Below are 20,467 nucleotides of genomic sequence, written 5' to 3' on the forward strand. Positions count from 1 at the left end.
ATCTAATCTCCTTCATGAAACAAATGGAGTAGGTTTTCTGCGCTTGCTGTTAAGTTGTATCCAGCCACACAATCCGTGGGCATCCTCCTTGGCATGGGTGGTGGCCAATCTTCTTCAGTGAGCCTGGGACCCTGTGAACAGTATTACACAACAGTAACCCTGCAAAAGATTTGGGTATCTAAGAGCTGAGGCCCAACTGGTGATCGGTGGTCAAGGGCAACAGGAGGAGCCATGGAGATTGGCTCTCCTTAAAAGACTGGTGGATGTGGATCAGAACAGCCCGGGAGAAGCAAAAGGTAAAGGTTAATCCGGATTTCCTTGTGAGCTCAATAATCTGAGTATGATCGTCTTCTCCATTGGCTGTTTGCATGTATTCAACACATGCTTGGTATAGAGAGTTGAGAGGGAGAGAGAAGGTGAGATCGAGCTGATGAAAATAAAATCACATGGACCTCTTTTTGGTACAGTCTTCGGAAGCAGGAGAGAGTGTGTGCAGTGTGATCTTATATTGTCTTTGCTCCTTTCCTTTGGCAGGAGAGCCTTGCTTGCAGGCATGCACTTGCCCAGTTGTCCTCTTCCTCTGTCCTCATTTATATTGTGCGGGTTTGTTTCAGCTGTTTTCCCTTCAGAGAGAGAGAGAGAGAGAGAGAGAGAGAGAGCTAGTGCTCCTAGGAGGGGGGGGGGGGGGGGGGGAGAGAGAGGGGTTGAAGATCACATGGTGACCTTTTTTTGGGTATGTGACAGCTTCTTCCTTTAGTCTTTTAGTGCTTCCTTTTATCTCCTCTTCCTCATGAAACCCCTTTCAAAACCTCATAGCCTCATCAGCTGATCACTGAGTGCCTTCTCCTTCTCCTCCTCCTTTAAGAACCCTCTTCCCTGCCCATCCTTTTCTTCATCCCCTCAACTTTGCCTAAAAGGCAAGAACAAAGCCATATGATTCTCTGATCCCTTCTTCCAAGCTGCATCCCAACACAACACATTGTGGTGACACAGCAAACATAATATACACACATCCTCTTCTTCTTCTACCACCCTCCATATTCCTGCAAGAAACAACTGGAGGAAGAATCACTACTCCAACACCATGGAGGTTGCCATGGTCTGCACAAGAGTTAACCTGCTCATCCTCATCCTTTCTCTCTGCTCCCCATACAAGTTTATACAGAGCCCCATGGACTTTGGCCCTTTGAACCTCCTTCCCACCACCACCACTGCATCCAGTGACTTTGGTAGAATCCTCTTCCACTCCCCATCTGCAGTTCTAAAGCCCCAAGCTCCAAGGGATATATCCCTGCTTCTCAGCTTCCTCTCTGCCTCACCTCTTGGCAAGGTGACGGTGGCAGCCAGGGGAGCAGGTCACTCCATCCATGGACAGGCACAGGCCCTTGATGGCATTGTAGTGGAGATGAGCTCCTTGCCTTCTGAGATTGAATTCTACAGAAGAGAAGGAGAAGGAGATGTTTCTTATGCTGATGTGGGTGGTGGAATCATGTGGATTGAGCTTCTGGAGCAGAGCTTGAAGCTTGGGCTGGCTCCAAGGTCTTGGACTGATTACCTCTACCTCACCATTGGTGGAACCTTGTCCAATGCTGGCATCAGTGGGCAGACATTCAAGCATGGACCTCAGATTAGCAATGTTCTACAGCTGGAAGTAGTCACAGGTGAGAGATGCATAATGAAACATTAAAAAATATTGATAAGGTCTTATATTTGCCTCTCTCTCTCTCTCTCTCTCTAACGTCTTTCTTGCCCAACGTCTTTTAACTGATGGGCAGTAGATTTTCTGTTCCTCTTTGCTTGACAGGCAGGGGTGAGATTGTGACCTGTTCACCCACCAAGGATGCAGAGCTATTCAATGCTGTTCTTGGAGGCCTTGGGCAGTTCGGCATCATTACTAGGGCAAGGATCCTGCTGCAGGAAGCTCCACAGAAAGTATGCAGCTTTAGAACTGTCCTTTGCATATTAGTATATTATTATATGATCTTAACCATTATTTCTGCATGTCATGTTTCTGACACGCATATATATAATTAAACAAATCTGGAATTTCATTTTAGGTGAAGTGGGTTAGAGCCTTCTATGATGATTTCGCCACCTTCACCAAAGACCAGGAGTTGCTGGTGTCAATGCCGGTTTTGGTGGACTATGTGGAAGGTTTCATCGTGTTGAATGAGCAATCCCTTCACAGCTCCTCCATTGCCTTCCCTACAAATGTTGACTTCAACCCAGATTTTGGCACCAAGAACAACCCTAAGATCTACTACTGCATAGAGTTTGCTGTCCACGATTACCAGAACAAGAACATCAATGTGGAACAGGTAAGCTCCAAAATTTACTCTGCTTTTTGTGAACTTATCAAGTCATGGTAATGATCTAACAAGTCTTCATCTATTTCAGGTCGTGGAAGTCATCTCAAGGCAGATGAGCCACATAGCATCCCACTTGTATAGCGTGGAGGTGTCCTACTTTGATTTTCTCAACAGGGTTAGGATGGAGGAGATGAGCCTTAGGAACAGTGGGCTCTGGGAGGTGCACCATCCATGGTTGAACATGTTCGTGCCAAGGGCTGGGATTAGTGACTTCAGGGACCTGCTCATGGACAGCATCTCACCGGATAACTTCGAGGGCCTCATCCTCATCTACCCACTCCTCAGACACAAGTAAGCAGTACTGCCCACTAATGCTAAATAGGCTTCACATTATGATATGCCAACATGAGGGCACAGCAATGCGTGGAAGCATTATTTGTGAGAAAAAGGTTATCTATTGGTTATTTAATTGATCTCTCTTTCATGATCAGCAACATTAGCTGCCAAGCAGTCCTAGTAGGACAAGTACTTGTCTGCATTATCCAACGTGGTGCCCCTTTGTGTTATAGTATTAGTCCCTTTTGGCATTAATATGCTGGTCCATTTTTTTTCAATTTTACAACTGCCCAGTGTAGAAGATATTTACATGCCTGATTAGGTTAATATTTCAGTGTGGGGCGTCTTTTTGCTCTTCTTTGGAAACATATGTTGCTCTTTTCATAGCATTTATGATTTGAGTGTGTTCTCATCGATTCTGTAAATGTTAATGTCATCTATTTATGATTTGGTAGCATCCAGCTATTTATGATATCAGGAAGAGAGCCTTTCTTTTTAATAAATGATGTTTGATTTATCCTTCTGCCTAGTCCCACTTAGGTTCTAAAGCCCTAGTATCATTACTTCATCAGTATTCTCTTGTTGGTCCCGCTTAGGTCTGTTCTTGTGGTAAGAAGTAAAGCTTCTGCTCTTCACATATTAAGAGGGCTGGGGCCTGAGGGGGATCCATTCTTGCCTAGGCTTTCAGCGCAGCAGATAAGTTTCAGTCTTGCTTCATCCAAACGTTGGACACAAGAATGGGAATATGCGATAAGTTAGGCAGTTAGTTTGTCTAATGCTGTGGCAGCTTATTTTTGTTGGAAAGTTACATGTTTGCATAAAATAATTTTTTGGTCGAAAGTCCACACCTACATGGCTACAGCGACTTTATTTGTAGACTGTTGCTTGATTACGAATTGTATCATGTTTTATGGGTTCCTCAAAATAGAATGCCAGTTATCATCAGCATATTATGATTCAACTGAAGCAATAGCTTAATCAGTGGCATCCTACTTTTCAGAGTAGTTTGGTCACCTTTGTTCAGTAGCAACAGTGAATATAGGAACAGAAGTTACTTGATCTCTCTTACATTTTAGTTTTTTGACTTCAATGAAAAGCATACCGATACTTTGGCTTGTTTGTGCTTAGATAAATATGCTTATTCCAGCCCATGATAAATAATTATCTAGGTCAAATGGAACTAATGTTGACTATCGGCAAACTATTTGTTGTGATGTTGACAAGGCACAAATTCTGTGCGGTGTTAAAAATCAAACAAGTTTTATGATCTCATTGACCTCAGATGAAAGAATTTGTAATGTGATCCTCCTTCCAAGAAGTTTATACAAGTTTATCTGCAAGGGGGGTTTAAAACTACTCTTGGTGGCAGGCAGAGTCAGCTCTAATCTTGTTGAACCAATGAACCTTAACAAAAGATTCATGTTCACTGTACTGAAATAATTTAACAGCACCAATGTGGACTTCACTCCCCCAAACACTAAAACAAACCTCTCTTGAGTCAGAATACACTGAACTAATACTGAATGTCAGCTATATTATCTTGTACTGCTCATTTTTTTTTCATTTCTAATAATTCTGATACTCTGTTAGATGCTGGGATATCATCTAATTGTTGCACTATTTATGCCTCTCACTGACAGGTGGGACACCAACACGTCGGTCGTGTTACCGGACTCCGGGTCGACGGACCAGGTGATGTACGCGGTGGGCATCCTCCGGTCGGCGAACCCCGACGACGGGTGCTCCCACCACTGCCTCCAGGAGCTCCTCCTCCGCCACCGCCGCCTCGCCGGCGCCGCCGCGTCGGGCCTCGGCGCGAAGCAGTACCTCGCCCACCACCCGACCCCGGCCGGCTGGCGCCGCCACTTCGGCCGGCGGTGGGAGCGGTTCGCCGATCGCAAGGCCCGGTTCGACCCGAGGTGCATCCTCGGGCCAGGCCAGGGTATATTCCCCAGGGACAGCAGCAGCAGCAATGGCGCATTTGCAAGCTATAGCTGACACGAGAAAGTGCAGTGTAGTGCTGTGCTGTGCCGTGCCGTGACAGCTGGTGGTACAATAAGAGGGGGACATAGGATAGGCAGGCGAGGCTAGGAGGGAGATCTTGTTCTTTCTTTTCGATAGCTTTCTTTTCTGCTTCGATTTGAGGCCGGCATCGTTTTGGTTGGTTGATGTGGTTGGGCGGGGGTTGATTTTGAGCGGATCCTCGGTGGTGGTGATCACCATCATCACTGGGAATTTTGGAACTTTGTACAGGCTGAGGAAGCAAGAACAGCTCTAGGGCGAAAGGATAGTGATAGCGATTCTATTTCGATCTGGATTCCATGCTCGATCTTTGGCGCCATTAGTATTAATTGTTGTTGCCATTGTTCTCACTCCACGCCATTAGTATCAGTGACGCCATTAGTATTGCTTTGCACTTAGCTCGTTTGATTTGTTCGCACAAACCGACGCCACTTTAGTTAACCAACTTTTACTTTTGTTGGGCTAGTGCAGATTGTAGTGTTGCGACCCCTTTCGTAAGTACTCTGTTTTTTCTCTAATGCCGCCGCACTTATGTGTCAAGCGGTTTGTTTGCCAAAAAAAGATGTGGTCGTGGAAGTGTAAAGACAGTGGAGTGCCACACTTCTGAATCGTGTACGGACTTTTTTCGCAGTGGAACCGTTTTCTGTTTTCCCTTTTTTTTTTCCCCTTTTCTACCACCAAACAGCGTTAAGATGCGAGCTATTGTGGTTTTGTGCATGATACGTCGATTGATTTTGATGTTTCATCGGTACGACTCCATAAGTGGCATGTTAGTATCTTGTACTGTATCCACAAACACACCACTAGCTGATATGAAAAGCCAGCTATTACATTCATACGAGAAATGAACGGTAAAGAGACGTAGGCTAGAACAATCCACCAGCCAGCAGCTAATAAAAATCGCCTAGTGGTGCAGGCAACATCAAGGGACGATCAACACGTAGCAGCAACACAGTTACATCCACACCACAAGACGATTACATTTTTCTCCTCCCCACCAAAGCCGATACCGAAACCAAATCCTAACCTTTCTAGTCACCTAGCCTTTTATTACCCAATCCTCCCCCTATCAAACGCCTTTTCGCCGATTAATTATCACAAAACACGTTGTCTAGCTTAAGCTAATCCCCCCCCCCCCCCCCCCCCCCCTCCCTGATTAGCCTTTTCGGGCTATGTTAGATTTGCATGGATTTCGAAAGTGATGCGAGATCCATAAAGCCAAAGAGGCAAAAAAAAAAAGTTGCTAGCCAGCTACTACAGCTACAGCTGCTGCTGCTGCGGCCACTGTTCTCGGAATAAGAAATGGACAAGGGGGAGCAGAGAGTACAAGGCTCGAAAGCGGCAGCATGGAAGACAATGGGGATGCCCTTGAGATTTGAGGTCGTACCTTGGAAGATCTTTTGTTTTGGTTTCTTGCCAAAAATTTATTCAATGCCTCGGTGTGAGAGGGAGAAAGGGCTCTCAGGACCAGCCATCGCCTGTGGTGGGTGGATTTTGTGCGCCACAGTGCGGGTGCGACAGCCATGGCTGGCAGGTTTCCTCCAAATGCTGTAGAGTGATTAGTACTGAAGCTTGTTTATCTGGATTCAAATAGAAAAGATATGAAGATCAGGACATAATGTATGTGTCCAGTGCACTCCGTCTTGCTAGTGGCAATGTAGAAATATGATATGTTTGGCGTTTATCTATGACGTGAATAATTCGTTATACAAATGGCCATGCTTCTAACCATTTGTGAGCAGATTTTTGAAGGAGATTAGAGTGGTCCCAATATTGGTGATAGGTTTTGTATAGAGGTGACGTTTATTTCAAATAAATTAAGTTGATATAATTATCTACCTTTGTGTTTTTATTTGTCGCTTGGAACATTGACACAGTCTTTGATACACATGTTTTATCATTGTGTTTGTACCAAATTCTTACATCATTTAATGAATTAAGGTTTTGAGATTTGACTTGAGGTATTCTTATAGTAATTTTTCGAGGATACGCAGAAGAGTTATGTATCTTTATATGAAGACTTTGAAAGAAGCAAAGTATTACAAGATTATAGTCTTAGAAGGCTATACTCAGAAAAAGAAGAAAAACACATCATATCACGTGCCCACACCACCAACATACCGTAAGGAAACACAACCATGACCAAGACCCTTAAAAATAACGCTTCCTAGAAGGTTACGACATTAAAAACACTGCCATCGCTCATCCCAAAAGGATAAGGTTTTCACCTAGAATATGATCCCATTAAAAATGGGGAGAGAGGCACCTCGACAACGCCCTCAAGAGGGTTGCAGTGCCCAAAGGCATCACCGCTGCCGGCCCAGGATTTGGCTTGCCTGTAACCTGCATGCACCCCTCTCTGTTGCTACCTCACCACCCACCAACCTAGCCAACACACGACCGCCACAACACTGACGCCCCGCTGCCGGCTAGCCTCCATATGATCGATCTGATGCCGGCGCAACCATGATGACCCAATGCTACACGCCGGCACGACCATGACCACGACTAAACCTGCGACCAACCATTGTTGCACTACAATGGTTAGTTAGCCTTCCTCGCATGCCATCACCTCCATCTCCTCACCAAGGAAGGGAGGAGAGGTGACTATATCACCGCCCACTGCTACATGTCGGCAACCACGGCCTTCCTCTCCTGCTGCCGTCTTCACCGTCTCACCATGGAGCTCCTTACGACCGATAAACCAGCCAAGAAGGGTAGGAGCTCCAAGGAGATGAGAAGGTATCGGGCATAGAGGGCGATCCGCCGTCGTCGCTGCCCACGATGACGGTGCTATACGGCCGAGTTTGAGCTCAGGGCCCCAAATTCGGCAGCTACTCCATCGGACAATGCCTGCTATGTCGCTACACGGGCCGGCGCGTAACCAAACTTCGCCGTCGTCATGCATGCCGGAGCTATGGTCGAGGTTTCCACAACACATGCTAGCGCTCTGCCTGGCAACCCCTTTGCATCTCCATGCACCCAGGGAGAAGGCCCCAACGCCACCACTGTGGTCTGAGCCTTTCGTTGCCGCCAGCCATCGTGGCTTTCCACTGTTGTTGCTTGCGTCAACCTCCTTGCCACTAGCCGCCATGGCGTCCACTGCCGCCAATTGCGAGGGACTCCCCATTAGTGCCCATGTGGGCCTCCCCCTGCCGACGCCCCACCGCGCAACAACTCTAGCGAGATCCGACGTGGAGATGTCGGATCCATCCACAGGGCTGGGGCGCGGGATCCGGCTACAAGGACGTTGGATCCGGATCTGGCCGCCGGCGCACCGCTTCCTCCTTAAGTTTGGATGCCTTGGCCACCGTCCAACTCGTCTGAGGGGGGCCATGTAGCCGTCTTCACTATCGCTGCTCTAGCCCGCGAAACTGCTCCTCGTTGGATCTAGCCAAGGAAGGCCTAGATTTGGGGCGGCAGCACCACGGTCTCCTTGGGTCGCCACGGCTCCCATATATCATGTGACGCCCTTGTGAGAGAAGAGGGACTCCCGTGATTACGTGTTTTTTTGTCGTCGGCTGCATTGCACTGAGAAGGAGCAACACTATATCAGGGGATTAAAACTCGAAAATGAAAATATTGGATCCGTCGATGTATTCGTATAATAACATCTACTCCTATTTAAAAACAAAGATACCACTTAAGATAATCAGGAAATACCACCCTGAGACAACCATCACACAAGCAAAAGCTAAACGAGATGCAGGAGCCCAGGGTGTAGCAGTTTAATTTGCATGCGATGTGGTGGTGAACGCGGGCACATAGGATCAGGCACGGCGAGTCCGAGAGCAGGCAGTATTTCCACCCGGCAGCTGTCACCCCTGCACCACCTCGGACACGCCCACCCACCCCCATCCAATCCCAATCCATCTGCTCCCTCCCGTGAAATGAAAAATCACACCACCACCGCATCGCCAACTTGCACTGCACTGCAGGTTTGCAGCATCAGCAGCATCATATCAGCGGCGGCAGCAGCAGCAGCTCGACCACCGACCGACCGATCCTTCACTTGTCGATCTCGAGTACTCCAAAAAAGCGCGAGGCGCCATTCGTCGCGTGGCGCGTCATTCAGTCGCGATCGACGCGACAACACCGGCAGCAGAAGCGGAGACGATCATGATCGTGGCGTTTCTCGCTCGCTAGCCCGGTGGGGAGCAGCGCCACCGGGGCTCCACGTCAGGAGCTGCATGCATATGCATGCGGGCTAGCTACTAGCCATTTCTAAAACTAGATGAAGCGCTGAAAATGAAGCCAAGCGCCTTCCTCCGAAATATATGTTAAATAATAAAAAATAATAAAATAATTTAGATTAAAATATTATAGAAATGATTTAAGAATGATGATTTATCATATATATATATATATATATATATATATATATATATATATATGTTTAGTTTAGAATAAAATAAATTGTATGTTTGGTAGGGCTTCAAACTCTAACTCCAGTGAGAGCTAGCTCCTGTTGGAGTTGAAGACTCGTTGAAAAGTGTTTGCCTAGCTTTCAGCTCTAGATCTAAAAAAAATGAAAAAAATGAAAGAAAAGTGTTAGTCGTCCCAAGGCGCGTCGCCGGCCGCGCGTCGTCTCCGCGCGCACCGCGCGCCGCCCGTGCGTTGTCCCGGCCACCGCCGCCCGACGTCGCAGACTCTGCCGTTGCGGTGTGCCACCCGAGCACCGTCCCGCGTGCGCCGCCCGTCGTCGTCCCAGCTGCCGCCGCCGCAGCCCGCAGCGGTCGAGATCGGGAGGAAGATGGGAGGAGGAGAGAGAACGCGAGGAGAGGAGGTGTGATGGGGTAGTTGAGTGGCATTTTTGTGTAAATACTCTAAAAAATTAAATTGTAATGGATCTTTTGGAGGTGGAGTGGAGTTGTGGAGCAGCAAAAACCCAGCTCCACCCCTGTAGTACAATTCTGTGGAGCAACTCTGCTAACTCCGCTCCAAAAAATATAGAATCTGTACTGTTTGGCAGAGCTCCAGCTCTAAGTAAGTTGGAGTTGGGAACTAGATTCATGCCAAACATGGCCATAATTATTATATGCTTGCATGTTGAGTTTTGTATGCTTAGCATGCGTTTGGTTAAAAGGGTTGGGATGGGTCAGGTTGGTTTGAACCTATTTTTCAATATGTTTAGTTTGGGGACAGGTGGGATAGGATGGTCCCTGACAGGTAATATTTCGATCCGGGAGAAGAGATTTACTGCGGAGGTTAAGAAAGGAGAGAAAAATAACTTAAGAGCCCATTAAATCAAAGAATTTATGTAGTAATTTTATAGAATTTAAATCCTATAGGAATTTTTTACATTTAGCCCTTTAATACAAATGATCGAAGCTTTCAAAATCATATAAAATTCCTATGGAATGGCTCACTGTAGGTAAACTTAGTAAGAGCTCAAACCACTTGAAACATTTCCTTTGAATCTCTCTCTCATCTGATTTCTTTTTTTTTTGGCTCCAATCAAATGGTCGATCCTATATTTTTTTATCTAGCAATTCTCTATTTTATACTTGGATTTCTATCAGAAACATGTGTTTATTCTATTCTTTATTTTTTTATTTCTGTTATTCAAAGGGACCCTAAATTCTCATATATCGGTTTTGATTGGTGCGAGATGGGTGAAGGTTATGGAGAAGGTACACCCTCGTTTTAAATTTATCCTAAGTTAAACATTTGTATTTTTATCATTGAAATCTAGAAATTTCATATAGTTTAACATAGTAACACTTACATTTTGATTCAGCATTACAAGTACAAATTTTATTCATTATGTTGTTAAAGTAGACATATTTTTAAGTTAAAAAGAGTAGACATATTTTTAAAAGTTGATGATCAAAGATAAAAAAAATGTTTGACTTAAAATAAAGTTAACTAGAATGACAAGTAATATTTTGAAATAGTTGGAATATAGTTTGAACTTTCTATCACTACAAATACCATACCTTTGATACTTGTATAAGCTACACTTATGAGTATATTTTAGTACAAAATTTAAACTGCATAATTATAGGTTGTAACGGTGGGACGGCCGGACAGCCGGTGTGATCGATCAATTGATCTGCGAAAAGATCCATCCCAATTTTTTAATAAGACGAGTGATAAACAGTGCAAGCAAAATATCAAAATCTCTTATTTAGTATGTTATAAAAAGCATGTTATAGTCTTTGTGAAGTCATGGTCTTAAGTTTGACCATTAATTAATATATTTGGAGCTTAATAGATTTCTCATATAAAATTGATTTGTTAATTAAAATATTTTCATAATATTGCAATTTTGCTACTATATTTGGGTGTAAACAATAAAAAAAATAGTCAAAATGTTGGCTATATCTATGCAAAATTTTCATTGACAAGATCAATCCTTTTTGAGGCAGGGAAGGATCTAGCATGGGTGCTTGGGGACTAAGTCCTCCTATCCCGCGAGATCACCATTAAGAGAAAAGGGTGATGGAAGGGGGGAGAAGAGGGAGAGGGAAGAAAAGTAGAGGATTGGAGCAGGAAGCAAATAAACCCTCCTATATTTATTTCTTGGATCCATCCCTGTTTGTATGGTAAAAGAGGACAACTTGTCCATATAAAAGAACCGGTGAAATAAGGATACTGGTATGGGCGAATTGTTTTTAAACAACAGAATAAATAGCCCAATTCCCAACCTCTGCATCCAGGGGCGGAGACAGCGTTGGGGGGAGGGGGGTTTAGACCCCCTACCCCCTAATATACCATTAAAGCCTCCATAATACCCCCTTAAAATTTTAATCCATATATTTATAGATGAGGGGCTAATATAGACTTTGTTTAAGGTTGTTAGAAGGCCCAAAAAGCTAAAAAGGCCCCAAAAGTCCTAAAACCAACCCTAAATATCTCTTAGTTTTAGTTGCTCTTGGTCATTTTGGTTTAACCACTACTATAATTTTAGAAAAAAGTACACCGAAGGTTCCTCAACTTGTCATCGGGATAAAAAACGTCCTCGAACCACAAAAACAAATATGTGAGGTCCCTTAACTATACAAAACCAGTCACAATAAATAGGTCTCTTAGCGGTTTTGATCCCGGTTTTGTCTTACGTGGCTGCTGAGACAGCGTGGACCCCACATGTCGGCCTCCTCTTTCTTTCCCTTCTCTCCCTTCCTCTTCTCTCTCTTCTCTGGCTCTGGGCAAGCCGGCGCCGGGGCGAGGCCGCGAGGCGGGGGAGGAGGTCCGGCGGGGCGAGGCGGGAGAGGAGGTCCGGCGGCCGGCGACGTGGCGGCGGCGGCAGCGGAGACGACGCGGGATCAGGGGAGCAAGGCGGCGGCGACGACGACAACGCGGGAGCAGGGGAGGGCATCGGCGGCGGCGAGGGTGAGGAGCCGCCTCCGCCACCATCAGCGACCTCAGGACGGCGCTCTGTTCCTCCTTCACTCTCGCGCTGGTTTCCCCTGACTTCCACCTCTTCCTCAAGGGCACCAAGCTCATGGCCGACGCCCGAGGTCGGAAACCTCCCCGTCGGCCCCGGCGAGTCCATCTCTTTCATCCCTGTCAACTCCGCTGCATCCTCCCGCTTGGAAGCCGACGTCGAGCTCGAGCACGCCGAATCCATGGAGAAAACGCAAGTTTTCTTGGCACGACGGCGGCGGCGAAGACGTCCACGCCAAGAAGCCAACGAACCCAGCGCTGCCGCCGCCGCTCTCCTGCCATGGATGTGTAGTTCGGGGATGTGAATGGGAATCGTGTGGGATTGGATCTTGGTATTATGGTGTCCGCCGCTGTTGCCGATCTTGATGGCGCCAGGGTTGAGCTCACCAGTGGGAGGATGGTGAATGCCTGGATCGAGTACTCGCCCACCTTGTCGTCGCCGTCCAAGCCATCGCCGCGTACGACGGCGCCTTTGCCGCCGCCGGAAGCGCCAGTTTCATCCGCCGTTCCGCCTCCCGTGAGTCTTAATCCAATGCTTCCCTCGCCTCCGCAGCTCCCCGGCGTAACCACTGCGCCGTCGCCGCCAGTGTCCACGGTTTCGATGCCTCCCACCAGCTCCGCCTTGCTCCCCTCGCCGCCGACGCCCCTCACCTGCTCCCGCGTCGTCGTCGCCGCCGCCACCGCCGCCACGTCGCCGGCCGCCGGACCTCCTCTCCCGCCTCGCCCCGGCGCCGGCCTGCCCAGAGCCAGAGAAGAGAGAGAAGAGGAAGGGAGAGAAGAGGGGAAAGAAAGAGGAGGCTGACATGTGGGGCCCATGTGGGCCCCACGCTAACTCAACAGCCACGTAGAACAAAGCCAGGATCAAAACCGTCGAGGGACCTATTATGACTGGTTTTGTATAGCTAAGGGACCTGGTATATCTGGTTTTACGGTTCGAGGATGTTTTTTATCCCGATGACAAGTTAAGAGACCTTTGGTGTACTTTTTTTATAATTTTATCCTGCCTCCGCCACTTCTGTATCACTTGAACCAAGCACTTAATTGATGAACATGGCTGAATAACTCAAAGGGAAAGAGAAATGTTTAGGAGAAGAGAACGGGCGTCGGCCGACCCGTGTGTAACGATTAAACCAATTTATTTCAACTATATAAATAAATTAAATTTTATTTTAAACGTCTAAAGTTGAATCTTAGTAGTTCAGGTGTTATGCATGAACTACTATCATTTAACTTTAAGCGTTTAAAAAAAGGCTAGCCATTACCCACGTCCATCCCTCGATCAACCTATCTCATGACCAATGAGTAAATCAGCATAGTACTGTAGAAAACAGTGGTACCTGCCGTTGAGTTGTCCATTTATACAGATACGGTAGGAAAACTATTCCTTAACGTGATACGGCCTATAATTATCATGCTTTTTTTAATCATCCATACCTTGCACTCCATGATCATTCAAAGTACTAACAGATTTATCTTTTATGATCTTAGCATTAAATCGTGTATGTTTACTCACAGGTTTTTTTTTATGTTTTATTCATCCAGTATGACCTAGAATTTGTCACTTTTTGGTGTACAACCATGTATAACTATATTTTGCGTTAATATCATGCCTAATTAAAAAACAGTATGACTAACATCATAAAATATGTAAATATCTGAAAATGCTAAATTTCCGCATAATTCCAACTAATCGTTAAATGACACCTTCTACGACGTCTGTATTTCATTTTCGACAATGCAGCCGGGGCAGCTAGAATCAAGATTCATTTTCTTTGCATGGTGGCAGTCTTTTGTTATCGCTGTTTGCACCCAAAAACTCCATCAGCAAGAACTTACGTTATGACGAAAGCGTGAATACAACACAAGAAAAGAAGAATTGGCTGTTCCAATCAGCCCAAGATTTGTGCTATCGTTGCTGTTCCTTCTTTAACCAAAGCCAGGCCCGTTCGACGATCTCCAAAGCCCATCACACGCCTCAGAAAGTCTTCCCCTTTGCCAGTCGTTCCGGCCCAATATCTTCCGCCGCTACTCCGCCCTGGCCCAATAATTAATATGGGTCTCACCGTCCCATAAATAAGTGAAGTAAGTTTACTTAAGATTCCTCGACTTAACATCCAATTCAAATCGTGTTCTTCAAACCGCAATGTGCCAATATCAGATATAATATGTCCCTCAACTTGTAATACCATACTTTTCAAGGTCTCAAGAAAGTACTACGATAAGTTTTAACTGTCGTGATGCGTTAACTGCAGTCAATCCAACTGAGTTAACGTGGGACCTATATAGCCCCCACTGTTAGGGCACTTGTCTTCCAAGCAATGGTGGAGCCAGCACCACTGTGAAATCCGAACGACTAATAGCGTTTTCAGGTAATCGGTTGATTTTTATACGCATTGATGGCTAACGGCAATGGAGACAATAGCGATGGAACCTGAGCAGTTGCTCGACTTGTCTAGGAGCTGTCTCCGTCGCCGCTTCCCAATCTCCCGATCTCCGCTCAAACGAACGAACCATATGTTAAACCCCGACGAGCAAAGTTAAGAGGCCACCGGCCATACCCATTCAACTTATGTTGTATCAAGATCCTCAAATACAATGATGTTTACTAACATGGGGGTTTCAAGGTATATGAGATCCACGTGTCGATCGGAGGACCTACATCCGCCCATACCGCCATGGCCATCACCGGAGTGGATATGTCCGTCCTCCAGCACCACTGCGGTGTTCGGCGATAAAAAAACCCACCAGCATAGCCACCCCCGCCTAGGGGTGTAAGTGGGTCAGCCGTGAATCCACTTATAGATCAAAATAAATGGGTTCACGGCTTATTTTAGTTTATAAGTGGATTTCGCATGTTAGCCATTTACACCCTTACCCCTGCCCCCGCCCTCGCCGTTGTCTCCTCCGCCGCAGAATGTGCTGTGGCGAGTCGAGCGGTGTTGGCATGGGCGGCGGGTGGATGGGTTGACATGTGTGATGACACGAGGCTGCAGTGCGAGCCGGCGACGCTGGAGCGAGTCGTCGTCGATCATCTCGCGGCGGCCACCAAGAGTCTGCTCTGCTCCATCACCCCAACACATCTATTCAGTGCAGACGAGATGCAAGATTCTCTCTTCCAACATGCAAAAAAGATTGCGAGTGCTCACAGATTTTAGATGAAGATTAGAAGTTAATCATCAAAGAACTACTACTAAGAGGAGTATATATTACATTACTTAAATACCGTGGGAATAGAGAAGATTAGCTTGCCACCTCATCAATATTTTCAGAAATACTCCTCATCTTTGGTTAATTACGTTCCGGTTCATGCTATTGAGGTCCGTTCGATCACGCGCGAGGGACAATCTGGCCATCCACGTGTCCCAGCGTGGCCGCTCTTCCACTATCATGAGATCGTTGGATCAAAAACGGACAGCCTGGATTTGCCAAGAACCCTAGTTAGTAGTAATCACAGTAGATTTCCAAGCAAATGCTAGTGCTCGAAATGTACAAGCACTGACAAGAGTACACACACTGTTCATTCAGGCTTGATATCTTCTGCTGATCCTATCCACTCTCCCCGCATCACTCACGTGTCTCCCAACTCTCGACGCTGTCGGTGCACCGTGCACGAGCCCAACACAAACCCACTTCCCTAAATAACAACAAACCGGAGGATCTAATTGCAAGAAAACTTCCTTGCCCTGTACTACTACTGTGGTAGTACCAGTGAAGCAGTCAAAGTCAAAATACGATTGCATTAAAAACCTTTGAATTCTTATAAATACCACGAATTCATTCTGTCCCTCTTCACATTGCACTAAATGCAATATAGACAAAAGAGAAAGGGCTTATATGTAAGAAATCCCTCTCATTAAACTCTCCTCCTTGGATTCCCTCGATCTGGAAGAAGCCCACCACCGAGGCTCTACTTTTGCCAAGAGCACCCTCACCTTCCCGCAAATCAAAACCCACCTCCTCCTCCTCCTCCTCCGGCCACCGCTCGCCGTCGCCCGCGCCGCCATGGCCGGCCGCCGCCTCGCCCTGCTCCTCCTCGCCGTAGCCTCGGTGTCCCTCCTCGCCGCCTCCCCCGCCGCGGCGGCTCGCCCGTGCCACACTTTCTTCGTCTCCTTCGCGGCCAACCCCAACCCCATCGTCGGCGACGGCGAGGTGGGCGACCACCGCGGCGCCGCCCTGGCGACGGCCACGGTCATCACCGTCTTCCGCGTCCGCCGCCTCGGCCCCCACCTCGCCCACGTCCACGGCCACGGCCACGCCCACCCCAACCTCCACCACCTCCACTCCATCCCCGCCAACGTCCAGATCCGCCGCCCCGAGCTCCCGGAGCACCCCCGCCCGGCGGCCCATGCCGCGGACAGCTTCCAGGAGCGCGCCAAGGACATCCTCGTGGTCGTCGTCGGGATCCTCTTCGGCGTCGGCTGCGGCGCGCTCACCGCCGCCTCCATGTACCTCGTGTGGTCCGTCCTCGCCGGCGCCGGCGCCGCCGCGCCCTCCCCCTACGACGAGCTCTACGGCGACGAGGACGAGGAGGCGTCCGACTCCGAGAGCCCCAAGAAGGTCGGCTACGTCATCATCCCCGGCGTCGAGGCGCACGACGGCGGTATGAACTAGCTCTAGGGTTTGGTCAAATCCGTGATGAACTGGGAAAAATTTACCTATCTATGGCCTAATTCGTGATGTCCGTGTCATTCCGTGATGTGTGTTTGTGGGCGGGGGGGAGTAGTGGGTGGTGTGCACTCCATGTGAATACGCTAGCTCTTGAATCTTTGATGCGCCCTTACTCTATGAAATGTGCCTCTTGTTTCTGATAAAACTCATCGGTTGCATGCTTTGGTGCTGCTCGATGCTATGAAAAATGCTACTGAAATTGAGATGTGCTATGTGTTGTTGTCATCACTCACCTGGGGTAATGTGGTTCGGCTTCGACATCATGGTGGTCAGATGAAGATCGATGCCGATTCCGTTTAAATGTTTCTTCCTGTTGCGTTCTGCATTTCAGTTCTGGGTATTCAAGATCTCTGATGACAGGGCAATTTCAATGTGCTTGAAGGCATAATTAACGCTGGTATCTTGTGCTTGTGGTGGTTTCTTATTTGTATATCAATGATTATCTGTTAGATAGCCTGTATATAATCGCTACTGGGGTTTGGTGTTTGTCTGCATTGTGATGCAGAGTCTTAAGTGGTCTCAATAGTGTGGTGTTGAATGAACACGGCCAAATTCCAACCTCCTAACCTTTACCTGCTTAAGCATATCAATTTTGATTTTCTAAACCGTTGATGGTTATGAATGTACAAATGTGTTGTGTCGCATTCTGTGCTTTTAATCAGACATGTTATTAATTTGAAACACCACATCAAGCAGCTAGGAGTCTTGTGACTATTTTGAAACTGCTCTTATGACTGTTTTGAAACTGCTGGATCGGTACAAGTGGTTGGACATCTCTATTGAGATGAAGGCTTGAAGCACTAGATATTGCTAGTCATGAAAGCAGTTACATGTTTAGCTTGATTTGATTGCTTATAGTCCTAGACTTCTTTGAGCTGTTACAATGAGCAGCAATTATGCATCCTTGTTGCGAGAGTGATTCAGTTTTGGAGTCAGGATTCTGATGCAGAACGAACTCAGAGCTAAGCTCTGTTTTCTGTGTTATAATCCTATAACTGGTTTTGTGTTGGGGTCACCTATATCTACGTGACATGAAGCTGCTCTTACATCTTGGGAGTTCAGAGTGATTATGCAGGTGGGTTTTATTGTTCATCTTCACCTCGTAAACCTGGAGCGGTTATATCAGTAATCTCTGATATAACTCTCCTAATGTTCCCTAAAGGTAAATGTGACCTTCAGTTTTACTCAGAAGTTACTTTTTTTTCCTTGACATTTTGAGCATCCACTTTGCTATTCCTGTTTCTAGAAGGCAGGAGTTGTAAATTGGAACGATGTGATGGAAAAGTTGGAAGTTTATGTGTGTAGGAAAGTTTTGATGTGATGGAAAAGTTGGAAGTTTGAAGAAAAAGTTTGGAAAACTAAACAAGGCCGAAGGCATGTGCTGTATACTGCTTATACCTATTTTGATATAATATTGATAATTTATCATCTCAAATTCAAGTTTCTGGCTAGAAGTAGGACTTTGTTCACCTACATAAAGGGTAATGTGGCATGGCATGTGTCATATGTTTTGGTGTGGTCGGTAAACACTATTGAGAATATGCAGGATCATTTGAAAATACTGAAACAAGGTGTAAGAATCCAACGAAAGTTTCTTGGCAAACAAAACCCAATGCTGCATGACTTTTGTTTAAGTATGCTTACAGTACCCATGCAAAATCTTTTACTAAATGATTTCCCTAATCACACTTGTATCAGGTGGATAATCAATCAAGTTGGTGATGCTCTAAACGTTGCAGGTTAATCAGAATCGCCACGGTCTACGCGGACCAGGCTTTCTTGGCAGATAATTGGACAGATCCTGTTCCAGACGGCATCATAACCTGGAACGCTAACACGGTAGATCGTCTCGAGCGCCGCCGTCTTGGGGTCGTAGTCGTAGTAGCCCAGCGACATGCCCGCGTTGAGCAGAATGCGGCCATCCATCGGATCAACTCTGACGAGAACTCGCCGAGCTCTACACGGTACTCGATCGACCAAGGCCGTCACGGCGTCACAATTCACCATCCATATGTTGATCGCGTCTGTGGCCTTGTCCGAGCATGCGACGCAGAGCGCGCCGTGGAGCTCGAGGACGGTCATCTTGCCCTCGCCATGGCGGCACGGCGGGCCTTGGACGATGACCTCGAACTCGCGAGTTTCCATGTCCAGCGCCACGAGCTCGCACGCCATGGCGGAACTCGTGGATTTTCACGTTAGAGTAGGCTGGCGGCACGTCGTCCGCCACCGGCCTTGGCGGCGGCGATCTTGCCTTTCTCCTTTCCTCGTCGTCGCCGCCGCCGACGAGCATGACGCCGCCGCGTCGTAGCCCATGGCGGCGTGGCCGGCGAGCAGCGGGCAGCGGCAGACGTCGTCGTCGCGCAGCATCGCCCAGTAACCCATGCAGGGGTTGAGCACGTAGTTAGCCGAGTGTTAGATCCCCAGATTGAGCCCATGCCATGGCATGGCTTCGAACAGAGAAGAACGGTGTTGAATCAGAAACTGCTGGCCAATTATCCGGCGGCAGCTGCTGGGCGGTAGGCCTCCAGCACGCCGGCACGTCACCTTGTGTACATTTTTCTTCCAAATTCGATACAAGTTGTACCGAAAAATTATGAAAAATATTCACAACATAGAGTATGGTGATATATATATTGGTCTACCAAAAATTAAGTTCAAATTCGATCAAAACATTGAGAAACAAAAAAGTTAAAATTTAGGTGCGAACAGTACGGTATTATTTATACGTTGAATTTGTCATTTTTATATCACGGCCGTGTGAGTTGAATTTGGATCAACAATTAAGTGAAGTTGTATAGATATGTTAAGTGTTGTCAATTTTTTATTGAATTTTCATAATCGTTTAGATAGTTTTTAAGTAAACAAGGGAACATCCTTGATGAATTAAAATAGTTTCCCGAATTGGAGGTGGTTGGTGGCAAGGGCATGAGCGGAGGATGGATGGTGATATACCTTTTTTTTCTCTTGGAATTTTCTGCTTTTCTTACAGTAAGATATGTTGCACGCTAGGGAAGAGAGGGTTAGGACAAATGACTGCTTTTAAGTAAAACTTTGAGTAAATTTCACAAAACTACAAGTATTTTGATCAAACTATCGCGAAACTATAGATTTAAGGCGTTATATCACAATACTACAGATTTAGCACCATATTTATCACAAAACTACTGATTTAAGGTTAAGTATCACAAAATTACATATTTAATATTGAAGTTATCACAAAACTACAGCTTTTAGAGTTGAAATCCCTAGCACCATTATTATCTGGAGCTATAAACATTATTATTTTTTTAACTAAATTGGTTCTAAACCTGTAGTTTTGTGACACTTCATCTTAAATGTGTAGTTTTGTGATAGTTTGATCATAGTATTTGTAGTTTTGTGAAATTTAGTCCAAAAGTTTTCTCCCCATCCTTAGAAAAGACAAGGTATATGTCTCCTGTACCGCTCTACCTCTTGGAGAGGTAAGAAATTCAAATCGATGGAATTAATCAGAACAGAAGTGAAATTCAAATCGATGGAATTAATCAGAACAGAAGTGAATGATCGACGATATCAATGACGCTCCTGATAGTTGGATAATATAGGGATGCATATATAACACGTGACATTAGGACGGAAATGCATTAGGTATATACCTCCCAACCAAACTTAGTAGCACTACCTCTGAAAGATTTAGGGAAATCTCGAGAATATATACGAAGATGAATTTTTAATCCTACTCTACTTTCTATAAGATTAATTTG

General features: G+C 46.3%; 2 protein-coding genes across 3 annotated transcripts; both read left to right on the plus strand.

The window, feature by feature from the left end:
* The first annotated feature begins 671 nt into the window (after positions 1-671).
* On the plus strand, positions 672-4,954 carry LOC127752827 (cytokinin dehydrogenase 3). 2 transcript variants are annotated; one of them, XM_052278259.1, is made up of 5 exons: positions 672-1,661; positions 1,805-1,932; positions 2,058-2,318; positions 2,398-2,660; positions 4,286-4,954. In XM_052278259.1, exons 1-5 carry the CDS (start codon positions 1,085-1,087, stop codon positions 4,641-4,643), a joined length of 1,587 nt encoding a protein of 528 aa, XP_052134219.1. In that variant the 5' UTR covers positions 672-1,084; the 3' UTR covers positions 4,644-4,954. The 2 variants fall into 2 exon arrangements, with proteins under 2 accessions (XP_052134219.1, XP_052134220.1); XM_052278260.1 differs by lacking the exon at positions 4,286-4,954 and adding an exon at positions 3,242-4,252.
* Positions 4,955-15,938: 10,984 nt separating this feature from the next.
* LOC127785643 (uncharacterized) lies at positions 15,939-16,936 on the plus strand. Its single transcript, XM_052313044.1, has one exon. The coding sequence runs from the start codon at positions 16,059-16,061 to the stop codon at positions 16,665-16,667; it is 609 nt and encodes a 202-aa protein (XP_052169004.1). The 5' UTR covers positions 15,939-16,058; the 3' UTR covers positions 16,668-16,936.
* The last annotated feature ends 3,531 nt before the right edge of the window (positions 16,937-20,467 follow it).

The sequence above is a fragment of the Oryza glaberrima genome, chromosome 10 (genome assembly GCF_000147395.1).
Source record: "Oryza glaberrima chromosome 10, OglaRS2, whole genome shotgun sequence".
NCBI classification, from domain to species: domain Eukaryota; kingdom Viridiplantae; phylum Streptophyta; class Magnoliopsida; order Poales; family Poaceae; genus Oryza; species Oryza glaberrima.

Excerpts from the sequence above, each read along its gene's own strand:
- LOC127752827 (XM_052278259.1), top strand. The coding sequence starts at position 1,085 with ATGGAGGTTGCCATGGTCTGCACAAGAGTTAACCTGCTCATCCTCATC. Across the intron at positions 2,319-2,397 it reads AGAACATCAATGTGGAACAG|GTCGTGGAAGTCATCTCAAG; the intron begins GTAAGCTCCAAA and ends CATCTATTTCAG. Across the intron at positions 2,661-4,285 it reads TACCCACTCCTCAGACACAA|GTGGGACACCAACACGTCGG; the intron begins GTAAGCAGTACT and ends TCTCACTGACAG.
- LOC127785643 (XM_052313044.1), top strand. The coding sequence starts at position 16,059 with ATGGCCGGCCGCCGCCTCGCCCTGCTCCTCCTCGCCGTAGCCTCGGTG.